This window comes from Eublepharis macularius, chromosome 11, assembly GCF_028583425.1.
Source record: "Eublepharis macularius isolate TG4126 chromosome 11, MPM_Emac_v1.0, whole genome shotgun sequence".
NCBI classification, from domain to species: domain Eukaryota; kingdom Metazoa; phylum Chordata; class Lepidosauria; order Squamata; family Eublepharidae; genus Eublepharis; species Eublepharis macularius.
This window is the reverse complement of record NC_072800.1, coordinates 69,706,511-69,720,594: the sequence shown is the minus strand read 5'-3', so window position 1 is coordinate 69,720,594 and position 14,084 is coordinate 69,706,511. Positions and strand designations below refer to the sequence as shown.

Below are 14,084 nucleotides of genomic sequence, written 5' to 3'. Positions count from 1 at the left end.
TAGAGATATTACATTATATACCCCCATGAAAAACCTGCATAGATTATTTTGAACATGACAAGAAAAGGACACCTCACCTCCGGAGGGCGGTAAGAGTATCAGTCATGCTGCGGACCCTTTTCAGTAGGATGTCTAGTTTATGGGGTTCCTCCTTTAGAAATCTCACAGCTTCCACCTCGATGCGGAGAATGGCTCGCATCTTATTCTGTAACGTTGGAAAGTCACCTGGAACAATAACGGCCACAAAATTATTCTTAGCAGGATAGTTGGACACTTCTTAAAAGGAAAGCTGGGGAATCACATGTGCTTTTAATAGTCACACATAAATGACCTTCTAGCAGCTGTACTTCAGTCCTCCCTTCTACAATAGCAGCATTGTTAAACTAATGCTTCAGTTAGACATTGCTGCTGAGGGACCCATTGATTTCAGTAGAACATACTTAAATGAGTATGCTTTTAGGTTGGGGTATCAGAGACCTCCTTCTTTTAAAATAATATTCACAACCTTGGAGCAGTACCTTTCAGAGTGGCAACAGCTTCTCCAACTTGCCGGAGAAGAAAAGCCCCATCTTCAACATCTTTCAAGGTAACTGTCCTATTCGTCATAGATTCCTTCTTCAGTTCTTCAACAAAACTTTCGAGCTCTCTATTGTTTTTTTGCAAAGGAGAAAATAACAGAAAAGTTGGATTCTGTGGTTTCTTTTGAAGACAGTCAACAGAAGACAACGCTCTTTGAACATTTGGGGCGCCTTAATGGGAGCTATAAACTAACTAGCAGAACAAAATGTTATGAAACAAAAAGACTCATAATGAAGCAGGAGTGACATTGCACAGCAACTGCTGCTTTATTTGACTAATCTGGATATGGTGACATGGTTAACTGAGCATTTCTACTGTTGCCGTGATTTTTGCCATGGGTGTTTTGTAGTCTCTGTATTCTGTTAATATTGCCACTCTACTGATGTGCTGCTTCTCGCTCCAGGATGGAATTTTAACTTGCTTGAACTGGTACAAGCAGAACAGCATTGACAGCCATTGTAGATGAAACACAAAATTAGTCTCTGCAAGTGCTAAACACACTATGAGACTCATTTAGAAAATGAATTTATTATAAGGGTGCAATTGAGGGCTGTAGCCATTTATTAGCAAATGAATAGGGCAGTCCAGCAGAGTTACACCCTTCTAAGCCCATTTGCAAGCTGTAACTCTTCTTAGGATTGCACTATAACGCTTGATTGATATGAATTATTAAAGATCAGGGCTGTTTTCTGGGAAAAGAGGTGGTGGAACTCAGTGGGTTGCCCTTGGAGAAAATGGTCACATGGCTGGTGGCCCCGCCCCCTGATCTCCAGACAGAGGGGAGTTTAGATTGCCCTCTGTGCTGCTGGAGTGGCGCGGAGGGCAATCTAAACTCCCCTCTGTCTGGAGATCAGGGGGTGGGGCCACCAGCCATGTGACCATTTTCAAGAGGTTCCAGAACTCCGTTCCACCGCGTTCCAGCTGAAAAAAAAGCCCCGTTAAAGATTGTTTCTGTGGATGTTGATTCAAAAGGTTAAACCATCCACGTGGGCCATTTGCAGTCCACTGTGTGCTTCCATTGAATCTTGAATCCCATCTTCTGCTACACATCTAGGAGCGTGCTATTTTTCCATGGTCACCTATTGGTCACCTGGTACAGAAGTGGAGCAGAAAGCCAAGATCCCCAAATTGCCCAGAGATTGTTCTTGTATTTTATTTGCTTTGTGGGATGATTACTTTCTTCATAGCATAAGCAAATGTGAGAGCATAAATGCATCTATTGAATGAAGAGATTCTTATCTCCAGATTACTCTTTATGTACACAAGTAACAGTGTCTTAAATCTACCATTTCACTAAAGATATAGCAGAAGTTAAAGATAACACAACAATTCTACATCCTAAAATTAACAGAATGCTTAGCCTAGAATACTGTAAGATCACAACTGTCTCTGTGTGTAAAGGGGTCAGACCACTACTGACTTATGGTGACCCCAGCAAGGGGCTTTCAAGGCAAGTGAGAGGCAGGGGCGGGGGGGGCATAACAGCAGCATAGTTGGGAACACACATGAAAGGACCACACATTTTCTCAGCCACATACTTATCTGCATACCTATTGAGACTCCCACAAAAATATGGCTTAATTTGTTTTCTAGTGGGTACATCCTTACAAGGATGGACAATTTTAAAATGGCATGTGAATACTGAGAAAAATAAAAAGTGCAGCCGAAAAAGAGAAAGAGAGAGAAATTTTTCCAACCACAATGCTGGTGCAGATATAATTTGTTTAAGCTGGGGCGCTCAAAAGATTGCAGTAGCTCCTTCCATGCTCAAAGAAATCAGAAAATGCAGTTTTTTCTGATCACAGAAACGGCTGCTACATCTTCTATAAGTTCCCACCGAAAAATGAAACTGAAGCAGAAAAACTTTAGAAATGTAACATCTGCCACCAGTAACCACAGAATTACCAAGAACACTGAATAGAAAACATCTGTCAGATTTCAGAACAAGTGATTCAACGATATCTGAATGATTCATATATATTTAATTTTCTATTGGATTTTTAAGCAGATGTATAAAGATTCTGCCATTTGCAGGGATCAAACTAGTCCACAGAAGGAGGAGAGAAAAGTTACACAGCCAAAAAGGAGAAGACAGCTGCTCACAAAACAGATCTGAGAATTCTTAAGCTTTACACTTGGTGGCAGCAAATGAGCAGTGCTTCCAATCACCATAGGGAAAGAAATTATTTATACTTATATGCTTGCTGTTAATGTGAGTGTGTGTATACACACACACATATATACATATACATATACAATCTACCTTTTCTAGGGAAGAGGATTGCCACTTTCCCCCTTTGCAGGCTTCCAGATGCGTGTCTGAAAGCAAGAATCTCTTTTGTATGTGTGTGCGTACCCATGAACTTTTACATCCATGTCCATGTGTAGAGGTTAGAGTGTTGGACTAGTATCTGGGAGACCCAGGTTCGAATCCCGACTCTGCTGTGGAAGCCTGCTGGGTGATCTTGGGCCAGTCATACATTCTCAACCTAGTCTATTTTGCCTCCGACAGTATATATTACAGGGTGATTGTTAGGATAAAATGGAGGAAAGGGGAATGATGTAAGCTGCTTTGTTTTCCCATTGTGGAGAAAGATGGGGAATGATTGGGGAATAAATGAAATAAAAGAAATAAAATAAAATTAATCACCGCTTTATGCAAGTGTTGAAGCATGCAGTTCCTAATGTAGTTTATTTGAAATATTTCATATTTTTTTTAAAAAAAGGAAAATAGACATGAAATATGTACAAAGCTCTGCAGGGGGCAGCCTGAGAGGAGGGATTGTAACCCGCACTTCTGCCACCCAGTTGGCACCGAGTGGCACAAGCAGGCAGAACTGGTTTCTTTGAGATCAGCTCCAAAGAAAAAGTGGCACATTTGAGAACAATGTATTTAATTGTGCTCCCAGGCAGCTTCACTCTTCACAGAACTAATCCCCTCTGAAGTCAATTAGCTTAAAGACAAATATTTCCGTTTAACTGTCTTGACATATTTGAGAGATACCCAATGTCGTTTATTTGAAATATTCCTCTTGGGCTTTCATCTAGGTTCCCAAAACATATAAAAAATGCTTTAAGCTAGTCTAAAGAAAACATGCTCTGCGTCTAGAGCATTTTCTACTTCTCAGCTGCAAAATATTAAAGAATGAAAGTGCTGCAAAGCACAGCTATTAAACACACATCCCTCCAAAAAATCACACAGACATACACAAGTTGACCATCTTGACATTTCACCATTGCCAATTCTTCCAAGGAATGTGAAGTCACAGCTGCCCCTCCCATTCCATGCGCACCAATAGTAAGACTACTATGCTTTCCTAGCACAGATAGGCCCCGATTACAAAGTTATCTCCTAGACTAGTACCAAAACGTATGTATTGCCAGCAGCGTTCAAGAGACCCTACATTGGCAGCGGAAGTAGAGAATACAGTTAGGAAAGAGGCCCCAAGGACAGGAAAAGAAAAAGTGGTCGGAAAGCTCAGAAGAGGTGAGGCTCCAGCAGTCCAATTGCAACTTTGTAGAAATGCTTCCCTAGTTAGGGGTTAAAGAATAATTTATACCACTGTGAGAATATCTCGTCTTAGTGGGTAACATAGAACTGGCCAGCTTGTAGACCCATAATATACAACACTCCAGAAGCAATCTTGCAACTCACAGCTCTGGGGAGGGACCAGTCGTAATAAGCAACCTGATCCTAACCATGTTTATTCCAGGTCAAAATAAACAAGATCCTGGGAGATTAATGATCAGATCCTCCCAGTCATCTTGGTTCTGGCCCCATATTGCATTGATTTCTCTCCAGAGTTCTACACGCACAGTCAAAATACCCCAATTCAATAATAATGTAACATTTGATTTATATACCGCCTTTCAGGACAACTTAATAGCACACTCAGAGCGGTTTACAAAGTGTGCTATTATTATCCTCACGACAATCACCCTGTGAGGTGGGTGGGGCTGAGAGAGAGCTCTGAGAGAGCTGTGACTGACCCAAGGTCACCCAGCTGGCTTGAAGTGGAGGAGTCGGGAATTAAACCTGGTTCTCCAGAAACATTTGAGTAGTAGCAGAAACTAGGTATTCCAATAGCAGCACCATGATTGCTGCCTCAGCATCTGTTCTTGGGGAGCAGCAGAAACATGATCCTCTCCCAGCTTCAGAAGTGATTAGCTATGACACTATATGAAGCGCCGTTCTGTCAACACGCCCCAGGCAAACTTCCACTCACCCCAACTTCTTGACAATCCTTTCCTCTTCATGAAGATATTTCTGCCTCTCTTGCTCCACCAGGTGGCGCTGCCGTTGCACAGGATCCTCCAGCCTCTTGGCTCTTTCGATCACTTTGTCACTGATCTCCAGTTCAGCTTTCTTCACCATGGCCCGTAGCATCTCTTGGTTCTGCAGCTGTGACACAAAAGAAATCAACTTCAATTTTCCCTGCCTGACTAACAGCCTGAGTAACTGAATGCATCGTTTAGCTCAGAAGTCGGGCTGGATAAACAGCTCTGCAGCTGAATTGGGGGTGGGTGGGGGGCAACCATCTTTTGCCTTTATCTATAAATGTTATTTCAAGGAGAAGCAAAGGCAATGCCCAGAGAAGAAGTTCTGCTAACTTCTAACACTACGTCTCTGACTTCTGACCGGAAGCAGATCAGCAGCACGCGATGGGCTCGTGGCACTTTAGCGGGGTTAGCAACTTTTTCAATACAGGGCTACAGCTCCCTTAATTCAGGGCTACAACACTGAATGTATCCATATGAACACATGAAGCTGCCTTATGCGAAATTCAGGCCATTGGTCTACCCAGGTAAGTACTGCCTGTTTTGGCAAGCAGCAGCTCTTCAAAGTCTCAGGCAGAGGCCTTTCACATCAGCTCCGACTTCGAAATGCCAGGGATCGAGCCTGGCACCTTCGGCTCTACCACTGAGCCACAGCCTCTCCCCATGGCTGAGCTGTCTCCTCAGTGACTGTGATGCCTTTTTGCTGTTCAGCAACACACACACAACAGCTGTCCCTCCAGAAGAGGGCACAAATGTATCGTTGCGTGCTGCATGCACTACTTAAAATAGTGTCCTGGTTGCCTGGAAAATATCCGGAATGATCACTTCAAATTCTGGCTGCTGACGTTTGATTTAAAACGTTGGTGCTGGGGTGAGTGACACCTCAGAGGCATCAGAGGGCATAAGACGTATCCCAGCAGCTACTGAGGCTATTTCAGGCTGGGGTCGGGGGGGGGCATACAAACGTACCCCAGAGTCTCACATGCATGCAACATGAATCCTGTTCACGTTACACTGAATTTATGTAAACTCCAGCCCTATTTGCAATCAGCACACACACAAACATACTCCTCATTGTAAAAAAGCCAATGCACATTCACGTTACTAATAAAAGCGGGGACTAGTAGGTGTGTAAATGAGGGAATTAAACCATACATGCAGCTGTGCATGTGCTGAATGTAACATGAAAATTACTCAGTGTGTGCATAAACAAAAATCAAGGGTTCTCTGTAGATAGATTGTATTGTGTAGGGTTGCCAGGTCCCTTGAGTCCCCTGGCGGGAGAATGGAAGCCTGGCACTTACCCTGTGGAGGCTGCAGTGTCTTTCCTCATGCATGCATGTGGTGCATGCACGCTCCCAGCGTGTGTGATGATGTCACTTCTGGGAAGTGATGTCATCACACGGGTCAAAGGGTGGCCAGGGAGCATTTCCGCGCTCACCAAAGGGCTGAATCACGCCCCCCCCCGTGGGCCCAATTTAACTTGAAACGGGCCCATTGCCAGGCACAGGAGTGTGTTGTGGGGGTGCGTTGCACCACCCGGGGGTGCACCGTGCCACTGGGGGGTGCCTCGGGGGCACCCCCCCTGCTGGCCAGGTAAGTGAGGGTGAGGGTGAGGAGGTGGGAGCAGGGGATCCCCCACCCCAGGCAGGGGAATGGCAAGCCTATATGTGTGTTCACTTAGACTTGTAAACAAGGCTCCAGTGACACAGTGGAGTGGACCCCCCCCCATGTACTCGTGTATGATAAATAATTTAAGTTTCATGTGGGAAGCTTGTTGGTCTGCAGTAGAATAGCAAGATTCAAATCCAGTAGCACCTTAAAGATCAACAAGAACATCGGAGTATAAGCTCTCGTGAGTCAAAGCTCCCTTTGTCAGCTTTCTCTCTGGAAAGATTCCACTGGACGAACAATTTAAAGATGCACACAATAAATGAGGAGGATGTAGATTTGTATTCAAAGCATCCTGGTAGCCAGGGCCCTGTGTTGAACCCAGATACAAGGTACTTGCGGTGCCACCCTAAGTGGAATTCGACCCTTCTGAGCCCACTGGCTTCAGTGGACAGAAGCAAGCGGTTCAGCTTGGATCTACTGAGCTAGCTCTGTGCACCGTCCCTGGTTCCACGAGGCACCCACAAGGCAGACACTTTATTTTCTTGGCAGAATCACTGGGCCTTATGTTGCTAGATGGAGAAATGAGATGACAGGATCCACAGCTGGCCTTTGGGACTTTTCCCAGCAGAATTTTGCGTTGTCTCTTCTACACCATGCTGTAGTTAATGGGCTTAGAAGAGTGCAGTGATGCAGTCAGGTTCATACAAATTGCCAATGGATTAGGGATTGTCAGAGACGTTATCTCCTTCTAAGTCCATTGAAGTCAAGGGGCTCAGAAGGAGATAACTCTGCCTAGGATCGCACTGTGCTTCTCTATTCTCCAATCCAGAGTTACACTAATATTAAAAAGACTGTAGCTCAGAAGGACTACGTAAGGGCAGCTGCTGAAATGCCAAAGGACGTTCTCCTCTTCTTTTTCTGACTGACCCACAGGCACCCAGTCGTTTGTAAAATGCTGCAAAGCAAGCGTACAGCTGTGCACTGGCTGCCCAGGGTGCCAAGGAGGAGTCACCAGACCCCTTCTCCCTGGTGTGCCTTATCAGAAGATGCCATACAGGACATACTTTCACCTGCTGTGCAGGTTTCAGAGAGTGTGGCTGAAGTGCATAACAAGGGCGAGCCTCTGCCAAAGGCCCGTCACCTGGAGGGGTGGGGGTGGTAAAGGACATGTCTGTTTCTGTGGCAGAGAAGAAAGCAGTCAAGCTGCAGAAGGCAACACATTTTCTGCTGGATTCGGGTCTGTGCTCAGGGCCAGGGGACAGTCCCCTGGGGCTAGATGAGACATCTTAGCCTACCGTCATCTATCCTTACTTTAGTAGGAGACATGAGTAAACGCTGCCAGAGACTGAGAGCACCAGGCAGGTCGGGGCAGTGGGAAAGAGATAGGTCCATTCATCATTTTCAAACCAGATTCATGTAGGGATGAGTGAATTCCTCTAGCGCTGATGTGATGTGCTGTGATGACTCTGTGGAGTCATCATCACTCTGTACATGGGTATTCATTCCTCTGTCTTTCTCTCCTGTCTTCTGCAGTCTCCCCTCCCCACAATGTTTTGCCACGTATCAAGTTTCTTAGTCCACATTTACTTTGCTATTTAATATTCATATGCGCTTGCTGACTGAACACTACAGGCACACACTGTTTCCACAAGGTTGTATGAGTGTGCGGGCTTATTTGAAACAGGGGAAAGAGAACACGGCCTTTGAGCTCAGAGGCAGCATTCCAAGCAGCACAATTTATATGCTTCTGAGCAGTCGAGCATCACATCGAGAAAAACATAAATAAACATCTAACCAAATACGTGATTAAATCATTTTGTAGGTAGCAAAACGAGAAGAATGTGTGGTGTGGTGCGGTGCAGTGTGGTGTGTATGTTTGTGTGGGAGCGGGGAGCTCTCAGGTCCTTATCAATGTGCTGTGCTGGTGAGTGGGCAGATCAAATTCAGCAGATAAAGTTGGGAGTAGACAATTTCTAGAGAATCACACTACCCCCAAATTTTGAATTCAGATTCAGGTTTAATTACAACCAGGGCTTTTTTTCAGCAGGAACGCAGTGGTACGGAGTTCCGGAACCTCTTGAAAATGGTCACATGGCTGGTGGCCCCACCCCCTGATCTCCAGACAGAGGGGAGTTTAGATTGCCAAGCGGCGCGGAGGGCAATCTACACTCCCCTCTGTCTGGAGATCAGGGGGCGGGGCCACCAGCCATGTGACCATTTTCTCCGAGGTCAACCCACTGAGTTCCACCACCTCTTTTCCCAGAAAAAAAGCCCTAACTACAACCATACAGAATGTGCCAAAATGAAGAGCAGGGTTCAGGTTTCTGGAGCCTCCTGTCCTATTGCTGCTATTGACTGGACTTTTTAAAAAGTGGCCTCTGTACAGATCAGTGGATATTATTCTCTACTGTGAATTAGAGAGAGAGAGAGACACTTTGGCTTAATGGCAGAGTACATGCCTTGTGTACAGAAAATCCCAAGTCCAATTCCTGGAAACTCCAGCTAAAAAGAATCTCATTTCATGGGATGAGGAAAGACCCCCCGCTTCCTGAAGCCCTGGCTGGGCCTTCATCTGACCTGACAGCATAGGAATCCAAGGACCAAATGTCTCTTGGAGTGAACCAGTTTTCTACATTTCTGAGTTGGTAACTAGAACCTCAAAACCAAATATTTAAGTGAGAGCTGGAATTCAGGTCACAAACAGCAACCCCAATTGCCTCTGGTCAGCCCAATCAGATCCTCCCAAATAACTCTGTTTTTATAGAACCCTTTTGAAAATACATTCTGCTTACTGCCAAAGGTAAGGCTGCAGATTGGGTATCGCAGGCAGAGGGAGAGGTGGGATGTGGTGGTACACTGTAAGCATCCATCCATGTTTGTGCTAGGGAACGGCCTGTCTGGAAAAAGGGATGCTGTGGGTGGCCTCTTATGCTGCAAGGCAGTAGCTGGGCACACCCTTCCATACCTACCCCAGCCAGCTGTTCATGAAACCCTCTGCCAACCAGATGAGACGTGGAGAAAGGTCTGGGCCACCCTGAAGGAGGCAGAGGGAGCTCTGCCCTGGGGAAGTGGCTTCCACCTAGCAAGCTAGATTCAGCAATGCACTGATGCCATATAAGGCAATGGCATACATCTACATATTACCCATTTTAAACCAATCTTCAATATTAACTGCATTTCAAATGTGGATGAATTCATTGTTTAATATATTCTACGCACACAAAAATCAAAACTCTAATGATAGAGAGACTCGAGAGAAAGCCTCTCGAAAAGCATACCCAAATATTTTTAAATTAAAAAAGACGGGATTAATGTGGCCACCCTTCTCCTGATACTCTCTTGTCCACAGCGTGTGCTGAGGCTTGGTTTCATAAATTAAAAGTGATTTCTCAAATAGGATTTGCTGTACATCTTGGGATTAAATTATCTAATTACCCGCTTTGTTGCCAGGCACACAATTTCATGGTCTTTTTGTCATTTTTATAACAGTTCAGAGTGAATGCATTGCTAATCAATTGCATTACACTTCTGATACTATTTTAGGTACTTTCAAATACTACCGATGAATACAGTATCATTGATCTTTCAGACTACTTCTTCAGCAAATAGCAAATTGGCTGAAGAAGGGTGGGTAGACTGTTCTGGGGTTCCATCATTTTTTATCTGTTTACTTCTGCAAAGGTTACATTAAAGAAACCTTTTGAAGTCCAATATATGAAGGAAAGAAATTGCAGCGAATACACACAAAAAGCCAACCTCTTGTGCTGCAATAAACACAGCACCCAGTCAAATGCCTTTGCTCAGATCTCTCCCATAAATATTTACATGGTCTCTTTGGTGCTTCTATGCAGAAGAACAGAATGAACTTTTCTCCCCTTCACTATTGTTTTCTATTTAACTCCTGGATGCTTCATGTTCTAGAAAATCTGTCTTCATTTGTATACATGTGCCCTGGTCTACGTTACAGAACAGCAGTACTGTATCTCCACTGCTAATATAAAAGGTTCATATCTCTGTCATACTGGGAAAATGACCGCTCACGATATACTGCTAGTGCTGCTATTGGTTTTATCTAAAAGATATAGCTATCTAAAAGATATTGCTGTCTCTGATAACTCTGAGGAAGCCAAAGCAGCAATAGCCAGCATAAAAACACACACACACACACACACAAACAGATCCACCATTAATGAGTGAATAACAGTTTTCTAGAGTCTAGGATGGAGGGTCTCCAGTCAAACTGACCAATACAGTTTGGGTAAGAGAAGGGAACAAATACGTATGTTCATTTAAAAAGACATTTATACCCCACCTTTCTCCCCGCTGTGGACCCAAAGCAGTTTACATAGTTCTTCTCATCTCTATTTTATCCTTGCAACAATCCTGAGAGATAGGTTAGGCTGAATGTGACTGACCGAAGGTTACCCAGCAAACTTCCATAGCAGAGTGGGGATTCAAACCTGGGTCTCCTAGATATTAGTCTGACACTAAGGCCCACTGGGTGAGCCCTGAGCCAGTCATTCTGTTACAGCTTAACCTACTCCACCGGGTTGTTGTTAAGATAGAGAGAAGAAGGGTCATGTATCTCATCTAAATAAATATACAAAATAAATAAAAGATGTAAAAAAACCAAATAAAAACGGGTTATGTTTCTAATTTTCTGGAATGATGAAATACAAGACAATATATGACCATTAGCGCTATTAAAACCATTATGATTGTTTATATGGCTACAACCCTGCCCTTTTGTTTCTAGTAACAGAAAGAATTCTTTTTATGTTTGCCCAAGAGAAAGATTTGTTTTAAAGCTGCTTGAGGAAGAAAGGCTATCTTGACAGCTTTTCAGACAATTCCCAAAGGCAAAGTATCATTTAAGAACATGCTGTTTAGATTTACATCTTGCCATATTTTAAAGTGGATAACATGAGTTTTGCAGGATATAAATGGGATCTTGAAAAACTCATAACAAAGAAAACCTACCATAAAGGGAAGCTGAAGGTGGAGGAAAACCTACCATAAGGGAGAGGGAGACAGAACGTATCAAAAATAGGTATTTGGGAAACAGTTTCCAGGTATAATGATAGAATACATTATAAAAAGTATAACGGTGGCTAAAGAAAATAATTGACATTCTTCCCCAACTACGTGACCGAGTGCATCTCTTTTTTTGCAGTCGGAGAGATCCCACAGCTTACAAAAACACAATGGCTCTAGCTATCTCTCATCTTTGATCCTAAGGTTTCATGGCTCACAGGGTTTTAGTTTTAGCCATGAGATTCAGTGAATGCCTAAATCCACTTAACATGTGATGTGCATGAAGTGCAGCTGCAATATGTTCACTTATCTGGACTGGCTCTATTCATCTGGAGATAAGGAGCAAAGCATTGTATTCTCAAGGGGCAAATAATAGTCACAGCAAAGTGTAATGGCACCATTTTCCAGGAGGAACTTCAAGTGGGTGGCCTGGAAACCCCCAGATCTCATCGAGGTCCAAACACTGTGGATGCCATTCTGACAGTAAAACAGACAGCCACAATTCCAGATTACCTAACCAGTGATCAAGGCTTGATGGTAGCTGTTCATGAGTGTTCATATAGATTCATATATTTCCATATTAGAAAAAATGGAAAATGATACACTGGAGGCAACCAGCTCATGGATCAGCCCCATAAAGAAGCAGCCATGATGTGCAAGCTGGAAGGAAGCCTTCTGTGAAGACCACAGGAAAAGGAGCCCTCGCATTTTGTGCATGCATCCTTCCAAGCTCTCCAAGGAGCACCCCCTTTGGCTCACACTGTTCTTTTTAGCACAATTAATCCTGCGGTGTTTATTGTTTTGCTGCTCCTGTGTATCCCCATCTGGCTGGATTACTCTGCGCCCAGCTCCTTATGTTTTAGATGAGAAGTACGAAGGGTGTCTGCAAGGATTTGAGCAAGCTCCCTCCAGCCTAGAGTACAAATGCAAGTTGACATTTAGAACAGAGGGAGGGAGAGAACTGGGAACAATAAGCCAAAGAATGCGTGGCCCTTAGCCTGCGTCCTTATGTGTACTGTACTAATGAAACCAGCACCAGCCTTGTGGCTCATTACCAGCTTGAACTTGGTACTGGCGACCTGTTGGGGTGTATACATTTTTGTAAATTGTATTTTTATGTTTATTTCATCGCATAAGCTGCTTTGAGTCCCCAGTGCAGGAGAAAATCCAGAAGAAAACCATTCTAAATAAATAAATTTAAAAACATTACAGAGTGCCTAGCTGTGACGGACAGGAATAATCCCTGCTCTGCCTCTCCTGGGAAACAGCAAATGAGAGCTGGCAGAATACTAGGCCAGTGACAGCTGAGAGTCTGTTAGAAGATCAGTTGAGGCAGTTACTGCAGGGGAAGATTTTGGAAGCTGTTAAGGGAGGCAGCAGAGATAGAGCAGGCTATTAACACCTGTTGTGAGACATTGAAAGATTCCCTGTTTAATCACAATATATGTAAGAGCTTTAAAATCATTCACTACAGTGTTCTATCTTGTAAATAACATTTATTCTTGTTTCTGTTTTAACCCTGGCAGTCTTGAAGTTGTTGGCTTAGTGGAAATAAGACACACACATCTCACTCTGGTCACAACAAATGGGCCAAGTTTAAATAAATGGTGGCAGCGTATTTGAGAAGGTTAACTCTGAGTCCCTTTCCCCCCATAGCTCTGGGCAGTAGCTGGGTGAGGGGAAGTGAATACAGGGAACACGCTGCCTCTGGAAAGAGGGGGCCCTTTATGGATTTGGGACAGAACTCTCTACCTGATAAATAGAGTTTAGGTAGGTAATGTGGCGTGACTGCTCTTAAGTGTTTGAGAAGCCCCCAAACCTGTGAAGGGAGGTTTTTGGTGACTGGCAGTGTGTAAGAGGGTCACACCAGACTTCCAGGGAAACATGGCCACGATTGGCACATCTTTTCCTCCCAATATAAGCATACCTGTAGTTGTCTCATCTGGTGCAGCTGAAGGCGCAGCTCCGTCACGTTGCGCTTCATGTCAAAGAGGCTGGTGTGCATGGGTGTAGAGCCCACTGGCACAGAGTGACTGATGTTTGCAGCAGTGGGTTCGGTGGATGCTAATGAATTCTTCCCACTAGATAGGTGAGCAGACCCTGAAAGCAAACAGCAAGTGATTTCATTAAGAGTGCAAATCCAGCCACCTTCTCTCTTCTTTTTTAGTGATAAAACATTAGGGACCCTACACATCAGTTAATTTACTTGACAGTGAGGAAACGTGATTCAGAGATTGGCCTCGGCCGCTCCTGTTATGCCTATAACTGCCTCCTCCTCAATTAAATAGTAAACCAGTGTGATGGGAAACAACGATCTGTGCTAATGACTTTAGAAATATAGTTATCATCAAGTGATAATTGCAGTTTATCACACTAAATGCAGATAGTTAAACAAGACAGCGATTTGCTTGGATAATTGATGGAACCCGATGAACACTGATGTTCAACAATCTGCGTTCAGGCATGCTCACTGATGTATCCAGTCTCTCTAATAATCTTGCTCAGAATGTGCTACAACCAAGGAAGAAGGAGGAATGCCTAAAGACAGAGTCACAACTAGTTCAAATGTCTGATTCACC

General features: G+C 44.0%; 1 protein-coding gene across 14 annotated transcripts in view; it reads right to left on the bottom strand.

Moving 5' to 3' along the window:
* The window catches only part of KIAA1217 (KIAA1217 ortholog), a 476,642-nt gene that overhangs the window by 16,894 nt on the left and 445,664 nt on the right, over positions 1-14,084 (bottom strand). For all 14 annotated transcript variants that reach the window (XR_008597801.1, XR_008597800.1, XM_054990766.1 and 11 more), the window contains 4 exons: positions 13,433-13,605; positions 4,806-4,981; positions 519-646; positions 78-225 (listed from right to left, as the gene is read on the bottom strand). Coding sequence is in view for 12 of the 14 variants with exons in the window: in XM_054990766.1 (XP_054846741.1) it covers positions 78-225; positions 519-646; positions 4,806-4,981; positions 13,433-13,605 (625 nt within the window). In the remaining 2 variants the exon portion in view is untranslated. The remainder of the gene's footprint in view (positions 1-77; positions 226-518; positions 647-4,805; positions 4,982-13,432; positions 13,606-14,084) is intronic.